Source organism: Oikopleura dioica, chromosome 1, assembly GCF_907165135.1.
Source record: "Oikopleura dioica chromosome 1, OKI2018_I68_1.0, whole genome shotgun sequence".
Lineage (NCBI taxonomy): Eukaryota > Metazoa > Chordata > Appendicularia > Copelata > Oikopleuridae > Oikopleura > Oikopleura dioica.
In genome coordinates, this window is record NC_137291.1 from 9,165,743 (window position 1) to 9,183,414 (window position 17,672).

Here is a 17,672-nt window from a genome sequence, read left to right on the forward strand (position 1 = left end):
ACTCAACAAACAAGGAAAAGCTGTGAGGCCGTTTCACATTTATTACAATTCAAAATGTCGCAGTTACAATTCTTCCATTTCCACATCTTCGTCAAACTCTTTCTCGTCCTCCGAATCGATTTCTTTCTCCGGCATTGGCCGCTGCATAACCTTCTTATGATTGAGCGCGATTTCGTCCAGATTCTGCCGCGCGCTGGGCAGGTGTACAGTTCCTCGCACTTCTCCGGTGAGCCCGTCTTTCGTGATGTTCTTCTTGTTCTTTTCCTTGATTCCAGAAGGCTGTTTGCAGGCTTTCTTGAAGTTGGTTGGTGTGGAAAGCTGCGTGCGGCGAATGGTGAGATCCATGTTTAGTCCGATGCTTTCTAGTTCCACTCGGGGCTCTTCCTGTCCTGATTTCTTCATGATCACTTTGTACGATCGCATACTGATAACACCTAAACAAAATTTAATTGCTTCGCAGCCTGCGAAAATAGTACCTTCTTGAAGAGTGAACTGCATCATAAGCTCGAGGCCTGTTCTTCTGATTTTGTCGACCGTGGATCCGCGGAAAAAGTCCACTAGAAGATTTCGAATCCTCTTGAAGTCTATTTTCGATCCATCTTTCAATTCAAGCTCATTTTCCCACGCATCTCCGGCGAATGACATCAGCGGTTTTGTTCCCATCGCGATTTCTGCCGATGGACTGAACAATGAGAAAAAGAATGAAAAGGGAAAGTTACTGTAGTGGAACGTAGTTTCCGATGCCGAGCTCGATCATGTCAAGAATCTGGTAATCGAATGTTCTGGCAATGACGAAGTTGTGCGGCCGCTTCTTGTTGTGACTACCGAAGCCGATGAGGGAAGAGTCTGTCTTTTTGGAAAAGAATTCCAGCGAGCTGGCGTCTTCGAAAGGCCGCACGATGTTCTTTTTCTTGAAGACGATGCTGTTTGGCGACTAAAAAGGAAGATTTAGATGATTTTTCAGATTTGTAAAAACTAAACCTTTAGTCGATGGAGATCCTTGAAAACGCTGGTAATGACATCTGACACATTTCCACCCTTGATAAATATCGTCGATTTTGCATTTTCAAAGACTTTCGGCGCCTCATTCTCCAATTTTCTCTTCTGTCGCGCATTTTTCGCCCGAACGACTCCTGCTTCTACCGCTGTTTTCACCATTCTAGCGTTTTATTTGAAAATTTTCATTTTAGGTTTTTGAGTTAATTGAATTGAATTGAAAAGTAAAAACATGTTGCAGTATTTTTTGAGAATTTGAGAAACGGAGCCGAAAATTGTTTGTACGATGATTCTTTGGTTGAAATGGAATTTGAAAATGACATTTTTAAATAAAAAGAGTAGTGATTTCTTTTATCGTGGCAGAATGAATTCGCTGATAAGTCTCAAAAAGAGAGGAAAGAAAAGTTAACAGGTAACTCAGAAATATAAATATCGCGAAAAATAATAAATAAACTTAAAATTTGGTACAAAAAGTATGTAATAATTCTGTATTTTGCGTAGGTTTGTACGTCAATTAGCGGCTAAAAGACGATCCTTCTTTCTCGAAACTTGAAAAGTAGAATGCTTACTTTGTAATAATTTATTTGTATTTTTGAATTGGTGCTTGTAAAAATGCAGTAAATACTGTAATCGAATGAAAACAACGCCAGTTGGTTATTTCGTCTTTCGTAGTAGTAAAAAATAGAACATGGTTATAATAAAGTGTGAGAATGAGTCTTTTGAAAACGGAACGTCAAAATGAACAGCAAGTTGTCGAAATAAAAATGGGTCTCGAAATAGTCAAAAAAGGATAGATTCTGGTTGTGTCAAACAAAATGGTATTTCCCCAGCTTTCATTAACAGGTAGAATTTAACCCCAAGATACCGCGATTCTCTTGCCACAGTGACTCCTTGATCTTAAAATAACTGCTAAAAATTGAGAAGCCGCTTGCTGCTTCGAGTAAGCGAAAACACAAGACGTGCACGGCACAGCTTTTCCGTTTTATTTTACTCGGAGCCGCAAGCGATTTCCAATTTCTAACCGTTTTTCTAAGATCAAGGAGTCAGTAAGAAATCAGAATCGCGGTAGAAAGCTTGGAGGGTATTATAAATCGTATTTAATAAAAATAAACGAAACGGTATTAATGGGCGGCCGATATTGTTTTGTGCACATAAGATATTCAAAAAATGTGTGGAGAGACGACAGTGGGACGGCAAAAATAACCAGCCGCGATTAAACCAGGTGGCGGTGGGATAGTTAGAGGTTGAACTTTCGAAAAATAAGAAAATTGAAAATAACAAAAATGAACATTTCACATGTGTGTGTCCGAAAACGAAAAATTTTTATTAAAAATTGTGGGGTCAAGTCAAAAGTCGACTTAGAAGAGCTTGAAGTGATTGCAATTCAAAATGGCTCCTAAGCCGCCTCAAGATGGTCTGAGGCAAATGTTAAGAAGATAAAAAAAGGGATGAAATAAAATAGTTGATGATAGTAGCGATGTTGGTAGATTGTGGCGATATTAAATTTGTTACACGAAGATTTTGACCAAGCCATCAGCGCCAGCAGAAGCAACGTAGCCTGAAAAATTTATTCAAAAAAAGGTTGATTGATTTTCATACCTTTATTTATATGGAATGTAGCAAAATGAACCGCTTCGTCGTTCTTTGGCCTGTGAGCTGTCATTTCTTGCACACAAACCTTCGTATCAATATTCCAGAGCCTTGGATTCAATTATTTATGCAATTAATGAAGAGAGAAAAAACCTGATGGAGGAGTCATGACCACCAGTGAGGAGATAAGATCCAGTCTTATCGATTGCTACAGTGGAAACAGCATCAGCGTGCGCGCTGCATGTGTGTACCAAAATACCGCTGAATGGTTCGGTCATAAATTGGGTCATGAAATCGGAGGGAAATTCTACGGGGTTTTTACAGACCTAATTTGATTTCTTAGAAAAATGTCAATATTTGATCGAAAGGTGCTAAAGCGGCTTTTTCCTCTTTATAAGAATGAATTGCGAAATGAATTACAAGGTTACACCAAGTCGTCTGATAAAATGATGACTAAATTATGAAAATCCGACAAGATAAGCCGATTTCTGCGATATCAGAGAATTTATGTGATTTTTTAAATGGTACAATTATAATATCCACTTGTATAGCAAATTATGGCCCAACAGCCTCTACTGCAATCTTACTGGAACAATATAAAATACCTTGACAAGTCCCACATTCGTATATGTTTATCTTCGTGCGCCGTCACAGCAATAGGTACAAGAGGATGAGTGCAGACAGCATTTGCATCAACGCATTCGTCAAGCAAGAGCACAATTTTTCCTTAGAATTCATTCTCTATTTTAGTCGCGAAATAACACTACCGGTAGAGACGTCAATGGTCGTAATTTTGTCTCCCCTCCAAATCGCGACGAGCTTGTTGTTCTCGCTCGACCATCTGGCATCAATTGGAGTGCCCAAGTCGGGCATTTCAAGCGATTCGGCGGTAATCGTCATCGCCGGCGTTCCAGTTGCAAGATCCCAAATAATAATCTTGCCATCGGCACCAGTGGAGACGAGTTTTGGCTCTGGAGCGCGGAGGAAATCGAGATTCCAGACAGCATCTGTGTGACCTTCGAACTTTCTGCCGAGGATTTCGGGATCGAATGGGTCGTACAAATCAGCATCAAGCTAGTAAAAAGAAAAAGTTTTTAAAGAGCCGTGAATCAAATTATTTACCTTTGGCATAGGCCAGCCGAAAATCAGCCCATCGAGGCCAGATGAGTATATTTCATTTTCGCCAAAGACGACTGATAAGACCGGCCCTTCATGTCCCCTTAAATGATAATAAAAGTGAGTTCATAATTTGTTTTCGCACCTATAATTCATGATAGGATCAATATCTGCAGTTTGTGTCTTCTTTCCAGCTACAGTTTTATTTAAATTCCACACCTAAAGATAATCATCATAATCTGTTTATCGTCACTTGGATTTTTACCTTGACGACTTTATCCTCCGAAGCCGAGACAAGAAGTGGCTCGACAGGGTGAAACTGGACGCAACGAACTCCATCCAAATGACTTCGCAGCGTGTATTTATGAGTCCAAGAGCGTCGGAATTGACTGTTTGATTTTTCAGAAGTTAGATCAAAAGCACACTCCTTTTCTTACCTGTTATCAGAGAGTCCTAACGGATCGGCCTCGTTATTTATTGTTAGTCCAGCCAAAACGCCGAGTTCGAGCTCCTCTTCATTTTCCTCTTCTCCGATTTCTTAAAAATAAATTTTACTTTTTCAACGAATTTTTTCGGACTTCCTCAAGAAGAATATGACGAGGGCGCGAGTTTTTTGTTTTTTTTTTAAGAAATTAAAATGTTATTTTTTATTTCAAATTCAACTCAAGAAGATCAAAAAAGAAATACTAGGAATCAATTTCATCCACAGTGAGATCTAGTGAAAACAAGGTTTTAGAGAAAGATTTGGATAAAAAACGTACCTTTGTTTTCTGAGTCGTTGTCGTTATTATTTAATTGTCCTTGCAGCTGGTTGAAAATACCGCTGCTTTCTTGGGATCCACGAGGAGGTGAGTTGTTTCGAGGAGGACGTGGTTTTCGTTTTCGTTCCTGAACCAGGCTAAAATTTGGGGAAAAGAGCTTTTTACTTACGAGGATAAGCTCTTCTTTTTTCTTATCTATAACCTGCGTGTTTGGATTCCAGTCACTCGCGTTCTCGCTTTGTAAGAAGTTGAAATCAGCCATAGCATCTTGAATGTCATCGTCTTTAATTGGCAAATCATCGAGCACCGCTACATCGCCAGAATCGCTGAGAGCCCCATAGGCTGCCGGCATTTTGCCGTGCTCATTTTCGTTATCATCATCATCGTCTATTTTTTTAATGAAAACTAGATAATCCTACGAGAAAAAAAAACCGTCATTGGGCGCAGAATTGCCAAGAAGCGCTCGGAGCCGAGCACTTCTAGCGTCAAGAATCGTATCTGTGAAGCCAACTTCTTGGAGATATTGACGAAGGAGCTGTCTCCCACCAGACCAGAGATCGCCCAGGCCTTCTTGATTGCCTGCCATTTCGGGCTGAACACATTTTTCATTACTGAAGCAATATGGTAACTTACAGGAATTTCATCTGTTGGCGAGTCGTTGCCATCGAGCTCTGGCGGATTTGGAATGTTTCCTCCATCTTCTCCCTTCAGTTGCGTCACTTTGATTCGCTCCTTTTTCAGCGCGAATTCAAGCATTTTGATTCTCCTACAACATTTATCAACAAGCGAAGCTAATGAAATCGAGACCTGATGAGATCGCGTTTAAGATTTTCTTGTCCGCGTCGTTCTCCCTGCAGAAATGCAATGGTCGCCTGCAACTCGGCCTTCTCCGACTCCCACTGGGCGCGCTCAAGTTCGAACTGGCTCCACTCATGCTGCAGAAAATGCAAAATCCCGGGTAATGTGTAGCGACAATTATCGAAATCCGGATGATTGTCCATGTCTGAAAAGAGAAACTGTCATTTGTTTGAACTTGAAGATCTGATTTATTGCGTGATTTTTAGCAGGAATGAAGCTGGAAAAGGTTGGGGAAGAACTTCACGCCGCGGGAGGAATCGTCGCGGCATAAATCCCCTTTTAACTCGGCCATTTGCAAGTGTTCTTTTGCAACGATAGGACTAAATTTTTCATTAAGGGTGTCAACATCGATTTTGGCATTTTTTCTGCATCAGTTTAGGTACCTTCCCGTAAACAAAATGATCTGATCTTTCACTATGTTTTAGATTAAACCTCATTATTTAGCATAAATTTGGCAGAATAGTAAATTTATAATCCGTTAATCCCCACCGCGTATTCAAAGAAGTCTAAAAAGGCGAATTTCACCAATCTTCTTGCAACAGCTGTGGCAACACTACAAATTCAAATTTCTTCATTTTTTGTCAGAGGCAAGCCTGAACACTTTTATTTAGCATAAATTTGGAAAATTTGAAAAAATTTTACTGCATGCATCTTTTTGCATGCATTATATAATATAACGATTTTTTACAAGTTTGAGCGCTTTTCTAGTGCTGTTCCAAATATTGTATTCTTCTCATTTTCTCAGAGATTATGGTTTGATCCTTTGATAATCTCCCGGGGTGCTCAGATCGCGCTCTGATTAATCCCTTAATCCCCTCTTCCGGCGCTAAAGTGCAGGTGTTTGCGACTTTTGGCGCACTGTTTGAACATGTAAAATTTGCCTGATCCCAACGATATGAGTATCAGTAGAAAGAGAATTTTTCAAGCTTTCAGGAAATATATAGGTTGGCATATAAAATCAAAAATTAAAAAATAGCAATTCTAACAGTGCATTTCTACCGAGAACTAGTGCATTAGAGCGCTCATAGAATAACGTGTATCTCGTGACCTAGAGCAGATATTTCGGATCTGAAAGAAGCTCTGGAATCAGCGTTAGCTAGATAACTTGATATTAATTGTTCGATTCATAAGAGATACCCTTACTCAATCGATGTTGACACCCTTAATAAACATTCAAAGAAATTCTGTTACAACCTAAAACCAGCTTTCGCCGAATAATTCTCGGCTGTCAGCCCTTCTGGAAATTCAGTAATAAGCGCTAGAATTCGCTCAACGACGGCGGCATCAGAGAGGGAGCTGTCTTGAAGGACGGCGATTCCAGAGTCGTATTTCTTGAAGAGGAGCCCAGCCGCAGGGTAAGTTTTGGAAATCGACTTTGCCGCCGAATAAACTTCTTCCGGTGACACTAGCTCACTCCCTCGGGCGCGGTTCAATGCACAATACGCTTCTTCCATGACCTAAATACTTTCAAATACATCTAATATTTTTTGGTTAGTCTTTTAATTATTCATCTAATAATTTATCTAATAAAAATTGTTAATCGATCTCTAAAATGACCGTATCCTTAGAGAAAATAATGGTCGAAAGAAACATTCCCAATATAAATAAATAACGACTTCGAAGGGCAATTTCTCGTTTTTTCTTACCATCATTCCGCCGCTCTTCTCAATCAGCGGTCGGCAAACGACGGCAAGCTCCTTTTCTAAACTAATCCGGATTAATTCTTCTCTGTCCCTTTTTTCTCCCTCAACCGAGAATCTATCCTTCTTTCTTTTTGTTTTCTCTTACCCTAATTCTCCAGTGGCATTGTCGTTTTCAAGTCCTAAACTCATCATCATCGATCTGAGCTTCGCGACCTCGTCCTGTCCATCCACTTTGGTCGCGGCGGTCTGCGCCAGTTTCGCCAGGTCATCCGCATGTTTCATTAATTTCTTGAGGTCTTGCAAGCCCTCTGATGTCATTGCGTTTTCTTTCTCGTGCTTTGCTTCTTGGCTCTTGACCACGGCGCCGATCCCGCGGGATTTGCCACTTGCCGCCAGAATTCCAGGAATAGTTTGCGATTGCCTCGCCTGTTTTTCCCAAACACGCTCTTCTAGCGCTCTTTGAATGGGATTCAGAAAATCAATAATGGTTTTAATGGAAATTTTTCATCTATTAAATTAAAAAACTTCACTTGAGGCAAATTTTCATGAAATTTTTTTTCGTGCTCAGAAGAAAGAACAGAAAATTCTGAGTCGAATGGACTAGATTTGACCCGAAAATTTTGACTTTATAACCACGAATATTGCGTAACAAAGTCCAGATTAGGGCATTTTTGGTAAACTTTTGGGGAACTTTTAAGGGGGTTTCCGTTGGACTTATTCGACGTTCTATAGCTCAAAAGAATCGCCGTCGAAAATTGAGGGGAGGTTTTAAAGGGTTTTGAAAAAACTCAAGAAATAAATTTTGATCATTTTTCGACCGGTCGGTTTGAAGGTGTTTCTCTCGGAGTTTTTCAAAATCCGCGAAAACCCCCCCTCAATTTTTGATGACGATTCATATGAGCCCAAGGACGCCGAGAAAATGAATCAAAAACCCCTTCAAAATCGGCCCCAAAGTTTTTTGAGGAAAATGACTCATAATGACGTCATTTCTTAAAATTATAGAGCCGGAAGTAGACCAATCGACTCAGAATTTTCTACTCTTTCATATGGGGCCATAAAATTTTTTTGAAAAATTTTGCCTCAAATGAAGTTTTTAAATTTCATCTTAAAGAAAAGTCGAGTTTCTCTTTTCACTAGCGATGAATCTGAAACTGTCCTTTGAATAATTTGAACGGCAAAATCTTCCTGCCTTTTTTTGGCGACAGCGAATCTGACCTCATTCGAGCGACTTGTTGACTGCGGCCCGGGAGGCTTGAGGGATTGCTCCCATTGTTGTGCAAAGAGCTCCACTTTTGGCGAATGGTTCCAGGAGCCCGGAACGCTGTTCGCCGAAATTATCAATCTCAGCGGCTAAAGAAATAAATCAATTGTTTTTCGCTAGGATTCTCTTACAATGAACAAAGTTACATTTTGACCGTGGTAAGTAATTTTATGAGTTGAGACCGAAATCGTGCCATCTTTGTAATTTGTCTTTACGTCGCCATCATACAGCCGGCAGCCCGTACATTGACCGAGGACTCTTTCTAGCATGGGTTAAAATGAAATCGAAACCTTCTTCCCTATTCTAAGTGAAATTTATAACCTCCTCAACCTGCCGGATCCGGTGCGCCCTCGAAGTAACACCACCGATTCATACTTCTTCAAAAGACAACAATAAATATCAAGTGTTTTTCGGTCAGCGATGCACATTTATTTGCAACATTGTTTGAACATTCATTGGAACAGTCTCTACATAAGCAAAATCCATTCGTAATAACTCTTTCTGTCGCGGAGACACTGTCTTGTGGACGGTCTTTTTGCGAGATTATCTTTTACTTTCGACTTTAAAATAAGGAACTAGACCAGAGGGAGGCTTTTGACCATTTTACGAGAGAAAGTTATATGAGAAAGGGGGGACGGAGGGGAACAAAGAGGGGGGACTTTATATGAAATAAAGCGATAAGGAATTATGGGCGAAATAAGAAAAAGGTAATGGTGATATTAAGACTTTGCTTTGTTTTTTTTAAATTAACGAACATGAAGTTTTAAGGGATTTACGCGGAAAAATAGAGAGAAAAGAGGGGAGATGAAAAAATGGAAAAAATAAGAACAGAGTAGTTGGACAACCAGTTAGTTTTTCTTCTCATCGGATGAGAGGCGGGACGGAGTTTTCTTCTTTCGGGTTTCTTTTTAGCTTTTTACCATTATTTAGACGACTGGAGGGACGTGGTTGTAGACTGGGGCGACTGCCGGGGTCGCCGTGTTTCCAGGACCAGAAACCATGTCGGGCCAGGTCTGTTGGGCTCCCTTGCTGGCGCCGCCGTTGTTGTTGTTGTTCGGCGAGCGTCTGCTTTGACTGTTACTGTTGCTACTGCTCTGGCCGGTGGTGCCGTTGTTATTATTCTGCTTGTCTAGTCGTGCCTTTCCTCGGCCCCGTCCGCGGCCTCGACCACGGCGGTTAACCTTTTCAGGAGCTTGCTGCTCGACGATTCCGTTTCCCATCCAGCCACCAGTGGCTCCCCACTGCAAGAAATACATTGAAATGAATGAAGAAAGAAAGAACGGAGTACCTGTTGGTAGTGCGCTCCGTAAGTACCATCGGGTCCCCAGTAAGCATGAGGGGGATAGTGGTAGCCGTTGTAGCCCGCGTAGCCACCAGCTCCACGGCCGTCTGGTGCGAAGTGGGCGCCACCTCGAGCACCAGCCGGCGAGTACCAAACCGTGTGATCCACGTGACCATTTCGTGGATTCATCATCGGTCTAAACCACTTATGAGCAGCCTATCTTTGTTTTTTCCGCCTACCTTCTTCCATTTGGCCGACCGCGAACAGCAGGAACGCCGTTTCCAGGCCTGCCGCCGTTTCCACCAGTAGCACCTCCTCTGAAGCCGCCAGCCCATGCGAAAGCATCGTAGCCGTAGTAACCGTTGTTACCATTGACGAATGCCTTTCGCGCTGAAGAATTGTATTGTGAGTTTTGGTAGTTCCCCGACGGCTTACTTTGGTCTTCCTTCGAAAATGCCTTCGACACCTCGATCGACACTCCGCTGATCACGTGACGTCGGGTTTGAACAATCTGAAGACAAATTTAAATAAAGAGAAAATTTGACAAGGGTCTTTATCTATTTACGCAGGTAACAGTTCGACAATTAAGTTATAGAAAATATAGAAATTTATCAAAAATAGAATCGATCTGTCAGCCGTGAAAATAATTATTTTTCCAGAAAACCACTCATGGGTCTGGGCTCGGTCCGGTAACAAGCGTTTTTTACCTTATCCACCACATCGTAGTCGTCAAAATTGACAAAACCGAAGCCTCGCTTCTTCCCGGAGGCCTTGTCCTGCAGCAGTTCCACGCTTTCTACCTTACCATACCTAGAGAATCAATAAGAAAATAATAAGAGCTAAAGCTTCCCTACTTTTCAAAGTATTCCGTGACGTCCTCGACGGTGACGTTTTCCTTGATGCCGCCCATGAACATTCTTTTGACGCTCTTGTGAATTCCTGGTCGGTGGCTTTCTTCCCTAGAAACGGCGCGCTTGGCCTCGACTTCGCGGCCATCCAACTAAAAAGGGAAAATCTCAAATTCCGATGTTCGAATTACTACAGATAAAATTCTGCAAATAAACAACACGAATTCGTCCTCAACTTCCCCCTTTTAGAGAATCCAGTAAATCGACACTGTACCTTGTGCGGCCGGTTTGACATGCAGTCGTCCACCATCTGAGCTTTTTCGAAAGTGACGAAGCCGAAGCCACGTGATCGCTTCGTCGCGGGATCCTGCATTACCACGCAGTCCGTCAGCTTGCCCCATTTCGAGAAAAAGTTTGACAAGCTAAAATAAATTGTAAAAAACAAAGATAAATTTCTGCTATGAAAGGAAAATATAATCTAAAAGACGCTTGCCGTACATAAAAACAAAAAGCCGCGCAAACAGCGGCTTCAATTATATTTATGGAAGCGACTTTTTGCCAATTTTTGACCTTGAATGAGCGCCAAAAAGTTCAAAACAGATTACATAATTCTATCGAGGGCGCGTCTTGTGACTTTCATCATTTCATGACTGTTTTTGGCGCCCATTTTTGGGTCAATTTTTATTTTGAAGGCTTACCTATCCTCAGTAGTGTTGTAGCTAAGGCCACCGATAAATAATTTTCTGATCTGTTCTGGTTCTTCGTCCGACATTTCCTAATTCCCGAATACTCCTAACCTAGCCTACCCTACTCAAATTCGGGTTCGACTCGTCTTAAAAATCGAGGTTTTATCGCCAGATTCATCATCAAAAAGATTCAGTAGCTTGCAGATTTGCAGTCAGGATAACATAGGTTCTACATTACCACAGTAAAGTACTGTATACATAGATAGATATTAATAGAATATAATAAAGCAAAACCTATTTTACCCAATTTGAGAGTAAAACTGCAAAATTGATCGTAAAAAATGAGCCATCGTCGATGAAAAATAAATAAAAACCCTGTCAATACTGTTATTTTGATTTTAATCTCTGATAAATGCAACATTATTGATTATAACTTCGTTTCCTCTGATGATTCAACCTCTTTTTATTCAATAAAAACGTAAAAATGAAATAAAAATAAAGTTTCGAACCCGAATCAGGAATCTGCTCAGTTCGGTCTCCTCAAAGTCAACTCTTTCAGTGCCACGCTGCGAGTGTTTTCGCGTAGACGATGCTCGACCAATCAACGCGCGGGAACCAGCCCAGCGCCCAATGACCACGAGGAGGATGCCCCTTTCGCAGACATTTTTCCCTTCTCAAGGAAAATGTGGTCTTGCTCGATTCTCCGAGAAATAAAGATTCGGGCGGCTCTACCAGTGAACAAATCATGAAAATAAGCAAAAAATCAAGTGTAAGAGCAACCAAGGCCACGTCAACCAAGCCCGGGGCTCGTTACGTAATCGGACAGGAACTGGAAAACCTCGAGTGATACTTCGTTTAGTACCTTCTATCTGTTTTAAAATCAAATACTCAGCCATGTCTTCTTGAACGATCCTTTTTCTTTCTGACAAGAACAGTAATTGATATCAATACCTAAGGTATCTACGATACTGTCTGGTAGACCGTTGAATTCGAGTGAACTCACTGAGCTCAACTCAGTTGGAGTGCAAGACTTGTTGATGCTTTCGCAATAGAACTCGAAAACCTTAATCAGCACAGCTACTGAGCTGTAGAATTTATTGGAAGGAAAGCAGATTATTTTGAGCGTATAGCTAAGAATCTCTCTTTATGCAAACAGCATATGCCCTAAAAGACAATAAATAGCTTTTGAATGACATATACGAATTACCGGGTATCATCAAAACCAGGGCCAAACACCATCTTATGTCCTCTTTCCGCTGCAATAATTCCTCGCGGTACTGATTGTTTTACTCGAAAATTCTAAAAATCAACTTACCTCTGGGATTATTTTCGCACCAGGGAATCCCATGATCCTCGGCATTAAAACTCTCCATCGAATATCCAGTCAGAAAGCTGAGGGAGTACTCCTTCGACAATCCATGATAAGAAATGTCCGCAAATTTTTGTTGCATCAAATTGTATTTTTGAGCGAATCGCATGTCCAATTTTTTCACTTCGCAGTGCGGAACTGTTGCTGAATAGATAAGTAATCGGCCTTCAGAGTCGAAAGTGTCGTTTTCGCAGACATAGCGGGAGAAACGAGTGATCCAGCTACTGAAAACATAAAAGATTACATCAGGGTTCAAAATCACCTAGTTTTTAGGTGAGGTGAGGTGATGATTACAAAAAAGGTGCACCTTAAGGGTGTCAACAACGATTTGGCCAATTTTGTGACTGTAGTTTCAGTATCTTCCCGTATCGTATTCAGTTATTTTTTTGGATGATATATTACATTGAACCCTAATTTATTAGTTTAATTTGGCGAAATTTTTAAAAACTAATCCATTAATCCCCACCGCCGCTTCAAAGGACGTTTAAATGCTTGATCTCACCAAAGTTGTACCTGTAGATTCGGTACCTTCCCGAAATTCAATTTCTTTTATTTTTCTCAGGATGAAAGGTTGAACGCTAAACTATTAGTTTAATTTGACGGATTTTTGAAAAATGAGCTGTATGCACCTATTTGCATGCATAATGTGATGCAACGATTTTTTCAAAGTTTGAGCACGATTCTAGTTCGGTTCCTGAAATTGAAATTTTCTCGTTTTCACAGGGATAGTAGTTTGACCTATCGACAATCACCCGGGGCGCTTAGATTGGGCACTGATTAATCCCTTAATCCTCTTTTCCGGCGCTAAAGTGCAGGTGTTTGCGACTTTTGCCGCGCTGTTTGAACATGTAAAATTAGCCCGATCTTATCGAAATAGGTATCATTGAATAGAGATTTTTTCGGGCTTTCAGAAAATATATAGGTTGCTATACTAAATAATAATTTTCAAAATAGCATATTTCACAGTGCATTTCAGTAGAACGCTACTGCATTAGAGCGCACATAGAAATGGTCATATCTCGAGTTCTCGTTGAGATATTTCAGATCTGAAAAAGTGTTAGAATCATCGTCCACCAAATAACAAAAAAGGTTTCGATGACCTTATCGGACATGGCTGGACCCGATCGTTGTTGACACCCTTAAGGTGCACCTAAAAAAGTCCCAAATCTCAAAAATTTTAGGTGAGGTGGGTGAGGTGATAGATTAGAAAAAGGTGCACCTTTTAGGTGCACCTAAAAAGCCAATTTTTGAAAAATTTTAGGTGAGGTGGGTGAGGTGATATTCTGAAAAAGGGTGCACCTTTTAGGTGCACCTAAAAAGACGGATCTTGGAAGTTTTTTAGGTGAGGTGGGTGAAATTTAGGTGATAATTGATCAAGTGTGTGCACGGATTTTGCTCCTGACTTCGATTTCGAGTCCTTTGAAATTACTCGCAAATTTCTTCCGGGTAATCCGCAGATTTTTCTACGAGTCTCCGCGCGAGTAGATCGAGTAAATGGGTAAAGGATAATCGCGAGCTACTCGGCGGAAAGGATAACACTCGTAGCGCGGGTAGCCCGTGAAAAGGCTCTCCGCGCGAGTAACCCGTTGAAAAATCTGCGGGTTGCCCAGTAAAAAATGCCGGGTATTGACATTTGCTCAGTGTCCCTACGCCACAAATCAGACCCTAAGCTACATTTTGGTACCCTTGGGGACTCTCTGCGACTTCTCTGGTCGGAGAACATAGACTCCCCAGTTGTCGGAAACATAAAAAAACAGTGTCAAAGGACTCGAAATCAACAGCCAAGTTTGAATTTCAAACTTTAAAACAACTCACCGAGAAAAAAGGTGCACCTAAAATCAAAACATTCCTAGGTGAGGTGAGGTGAGGTGATGATCACAAAAAAGGTGCACCTTTAGGTGCACCTAGAAAAGGCCCAAATCTCGAAAGTTTTAGGTGAGGTGGGTGAGGTGATGATTTCAAAAAAGGTGCACCTTTTAGGTGCACCTAAAAAAGCTTAAATCTGAAAAATTTTAGGTGAGGTGGGTGAGGTGACAATTTGCACCTCACCTAAATTGAACAAGGTGCACCTTTAGGTGAGGTGATTTTGAACCCTGGATTACATGTATATCGAACAAAATTTAGAAAATCTCACCTTATGGCGCAGTAAGTTCTTTCCTTTCCTAATTCAATTGGGCGAAGAATCAAATCAGCAGTTTGATTGGAGACTTCTCTTAATTTCGGATCCAACTCTGCTCCAATTTTCTGTTCGATTTCTCCGTCCTCTGACGCAGTTGTAACACTCGTGTTCAACCAAAAAGCTCCTTTTTTGATAAATCTATAGATCGAGTCGGAAGTAACGTTGATGTGATTGATCGTAAATGTCTGCCAGGGAGTGTGCTATTCTTTTCCGCGCAAACTCCCCTCGATTCCTCGATGGTTCCTCGTCCGTAAACTTGCGATTTGTAGAAACGACCAGCCATGAAAATTGTGATTTCGAATTCCTTTTCTTGGCCAAAGCCTGCTTCGAACTTATGAGCAAAATGTCGATGTGGACCTATCGGTTTTCGTCTACACTGGGCTCGACAGCCTGTGTAGAAAACCTGAGTCAGGATTTCAAAGATCTGAAAACCGGTTTAAAAAACGAAGCCACTTTGCTTAGAACTTTAAAATATCTTTGCGGCTTTTCATTCAAGATCTTTGAGACCCTGACTCAGGCTTTCTACACAGGCTGTCGTGCCCAGCGCCCATATACCATATTTGCGAGTGGTCTTGTAGCCATTTGTGATTCTCCGTTATTTTCAGAAGGAAAGGGGTACTGGAACCTGATCAAAAGAAGGCTCACCAATCCACTATGATTATTTTAGTGAAAAATAGAGGCGTCGCGTAAATTTCGGTACTCACGTGATGAGAAGACTAAAAGAAATGCAGAACGCAAAACTGAGTTTCATCTCTTATCTCTTCTGAGGATTGTCTTCAACTGAGCCGTAATGAAGCTTCGGATAAAGAGAACATTTAATTATATTGGAAGTTCTAAAAATAAACGGAAAGAATAGTCCTTTTTTCAATTATCTTTTATATTTGTTCTTTATAAGAGAAATATTATAAAAAATCGCTAGTCATGGTGATATTATTTTGAAAACCACCATAAACAGGAGCACTCATTCGTTATAAAAGGAAATCCAATTATCCAAAAATAGAAGTGCTTAATTCAACGTCGATTCTCAAACTAATCAAGCTACAGTTTAGTTGAAATCAAAGATGATCACCGGCCTTATGGGAAACTGGCGCCTGGCGATGCTGCTTATCACCTGTTCGGAACTAATTTGAACTAACTCCTTCAAAGGCAAACAATCAACCCCAGCTGGGCAACCGCTCAAAACTGATGGCGCTAGAGATCGTTTTTCGCTCAATATAATCACTTCCGAATGCAAATTTTTCATCAAACAATTTTTCTTATCGAAAAGAAAAAACACCAAAACAAAACAACAAAATGTGCTTTTTGGAAAACCAAGCGTCCGGAGAATCTTTCCCCAAGAAGGAAATCGAGCAAGTCTACATCCCCAAGGAAAATTACTGCCCCTTCTGCCGCAAAACAATCGCTGGCCCTAGAATCGCCCTTGTCGTCCACCTCGCCATGGTTCATACCGAGAGATCACTGTTCGAATGCTCCGAGCTTTTACGATCTTCCGAAAGCACCAAATTCATCGTTGCCAGAAAGAAACGCATTGACGCCCTTCTTACTGTATCAGAATGACCCCTGACTGACTAAAAACTGAAATATCACTGCAAAAATAAAAAGACAAATATTCAAATTTCTTGTTTCAATTTCCTTCCAGACAGTTTGTACTGTATGATACAGTCTGTATCTTGGCGCAAGTACTGGCAAGCGAATACTTTTGCAGGTGTCGATTTCAATAGAAGACTTCTTCGCAAGACAGCTTTGTCAGGGATTGTTTTTTCTGCATCAATCATGCAGCTCATCAATTTTTATAAAATCGACAAGGCTTTGAATCTTTCACCATTGCCGAATATTTCATCTTGCCTTTGCTGGAAGTTTCTCACGTGACTTTTCTGCAGGGGAAACTTGATAAGGAAATTAGTTATTGCCAATAATTTTCGATTCACAGCTCTTTTTTGAATAATTTCTTCGATGAAAACTAATTTGTGGCGATGGGATTATGTCGCTGGACTCATCTAGACAGAAGAATCAGAATCAAACGATTCTGTAATAAGGATTAATTGAAAACAAACTAAAAGGCGAAACAAGTCTCAAGAGAGCCCTTAGCTGTAAAAATGTGACTTCTGCTTCAAAATTGCTGCCATAGAAGTTCGGCGAGTCGGTAACCTTTCTCATTGGCCAAAAACTTTATGCTGCTGAAAGGGTGGCGCTGTTCCAGATCATGATTTTGATGAAATAAATGTTCACGAACGGAATTCCAGATTTTTCTTGTTTTGATAGTTAGGAGAATCAACTGTTGTGTTATTTTTTTGAATTAGTAGAAAATTGGTGTTGGCTTGCGTTAATCTTGCGTGAGACAAGTATTTATGTGAGGTCCGTTCATTTGACTTTGATTAATTCTGAAGTGGGCACACTCCTGTCCCGCGCACACTAGGGAACAAATCCACCTGACCGGGACTGCCCTATCAAATATTCATCCAGTAATCCGTTACTGTAATGTAATGTATGCACTCTCCACTATTCTTCTCCATAAAAATCAACAGCGCCGGGCGCCTCTCTCAATTCTCAATTTCCCCAATAAGCAAGAAAAAGAACAAAACCCTTTTGGCGCCTTCTAACTCCACTTAATTCCGATCAGATGTTTTGCTGCGAAAACCTAATTTTCACAAGGAGACTTTTATTCTTTCAATGATTCTCCGGGGGCTACAAAAATTCGATTTCGTGATGGAAAAATAAGTTTAAAATACCTAAGTCAGGGTTCTAACAGAGCTTTAAAAGTTCAGGTTTCAAACACAGATTGCCAAGTTCAAGAGCCAATGTTTTAATAGCTGAACATTTGATGAGTCCTGTAGTTCAGTATTAAAATTCTGCTTGAATAATAATCTGTAGAACTTTCGAATTGGAGGTGCTAAATGAAAGGAGAACAACTTTCTTGCGACCAGATTACAACACGGCTCGTCTGCAGAATCTTGCACAGTTGTCTTGAAGCGTATGTCCGGGTGAGGGCGCGCGGGCGCTCGTTTTTGTGCGTACAGTTGGCTATCTTTGCGTCGAGGACAAGGTGCGCCGCCGCCGCAAAATCCGCCTTTCGCGCTAAAAGT

At 40.9% G+C, this 17,672-nt stretch overlaps 4 protein-coding genes across 5 annotated transcripts; all 4 read right to left on the reverse strand.

The window, feature by feature from the left end:
- Nucleotides 1-17: 17 nt before the first annotated feature.
- Nucleotides 18-1,158, reverse strand: LOC145695811 (ribosome production factor 2 homolog). The gene is made up of 4 exons (XM_081772841.1): nucleotides 982-1,158; nucleotides 720-934; nucleotides 477-682; nucleotides 18-434 (listed from the first exon to the last, which is right to left on the reverse strand). The coding sequence occupies exons 1-4, from the start codon at nucleotides 1,156-1,158 to the stop codon at nucleotides 64-66; spliced, it is 969 nt and encodes a 322-aa protein (XP_081628967.1). The 3' UTR covers nucleotides 18-63.
- A 922-nt stretch (nucleotides 1,159-2,080) lies between these two features.
- Nucleotides 2,081-5,466, reverse strand: LOC145695804 (striatin-like). Its single transcript, XM_081772829.1, has 14 exons — nucleotides 5,271-5,466; nucleotides 5,097-5,229; nucleotides 4,896-5,055; nucleotides 4,633-4,850; nucleotides 4,464-4,590; nucleotides 4,140-4,239; nucleotides 3,968-4,091; nucleotides 3,848-3,921; nucleotides 3,709-3,805; nucleotides 3,354-3,660; nucleotides 3,192-3,312; nucleotides 2,740-2,847; nucleotides 2,596-2,696; nucleotides 2,081-2,554 (listed from the first exon to the last, which is right to left on the reverse strand). The coding sequence occupies exons 1-14, from the start codon at nucleotides 5,462-5,464 to the stop codon at nucleotides 2,505-2,507; spliced, it is 1,914 nt and encodes a 637-aa protein (XP_081628955.1). The 5' UTR covers nucleotides 5,465-5,466; the 3' UTR covers nucleotides 2,081-2,504.
- Nucleotides 5,467-5,495: 29 nt separating this feature from the next.
- LOC145695813 (vacuolar protein-sorting-associated protein 36-like) lies at nucleotides 5,496-8,624 on the reverse strand. The gene is made up of 7 exons (XM_081772844.1): nucleotides 8,556-8,624; nucleotides 8,357-8,487; nucleotides 8,121-8,314; nucleotides 7,110-7,421; nucleotides 6,968-7,028; nucleotides 6,516-6,778; nucleotides 5,496-5,641 (listed from the first exon to the last, which is right to left on the reverse strand). The coding sequence occupies exons 1-7, from the start codon at nucleotides 8,596-8,598 to the stop codon at nucleotides 5,524-5,526; spliced, it is 1,122 nt and encodes a 373-aa protein (XP_081628970.1). The 5' UTR covers nucleotides 8,599-8,624; the 3' UTR covers nucleotides 5,496-5,523.
- A 502-nt stretch (nucleotides 8,625-9,126) lies between these two features.
- LOC145695812 (heterogeneous nuclear ribonucleoprotein A2 homolog 1-like) lies at nucleotides 9,127-11,589 on the reverse strand. Of its 2 annotated transcripts, none has more exons than XM_081772842.1 (8): nucleotides 11,557-11,589; nucleotides 11,054-11,165; nucleotides 10,630-10,777; nucleotides 10,362-10,507; nucleotides 10,215-10,317; nucleotides 9,747-10,018; nucleotides 9,514-9,703; nucleotides 9,127-9,466 (listed from the first exon to the last, which is right to left on the reverse strand). In XM_081772842.1, exons 2-8 carry the CDS (start codon nucleotides 11,125-11,127, stop codon nucleotides 9,152-9,154), a joined length of 1,248 nt encoding a protein of 415 aa, XP_081628968.1. In that variant the 5' UTR covers nucleotides 11,128-11,165; nucleotides 11,557-11,589; the 3' UTR covers nucleotides 9,127-9,151. The 2 variants fall into 2 exon arrangements, with proteins under 2 accessions (XP_081628968.1, XP_081628969.1); XM_081772843.1 differs by lacking the exon at nucleotides 11,557-11,589 and having other exon boundaries at nucleotides 9,747-9,897; nucleotides 9,943-10,018; nucleotides 11,054-11,196.
- Nucleotides 11,590-17,672: the final 6,083 nt, after the last annotated feature.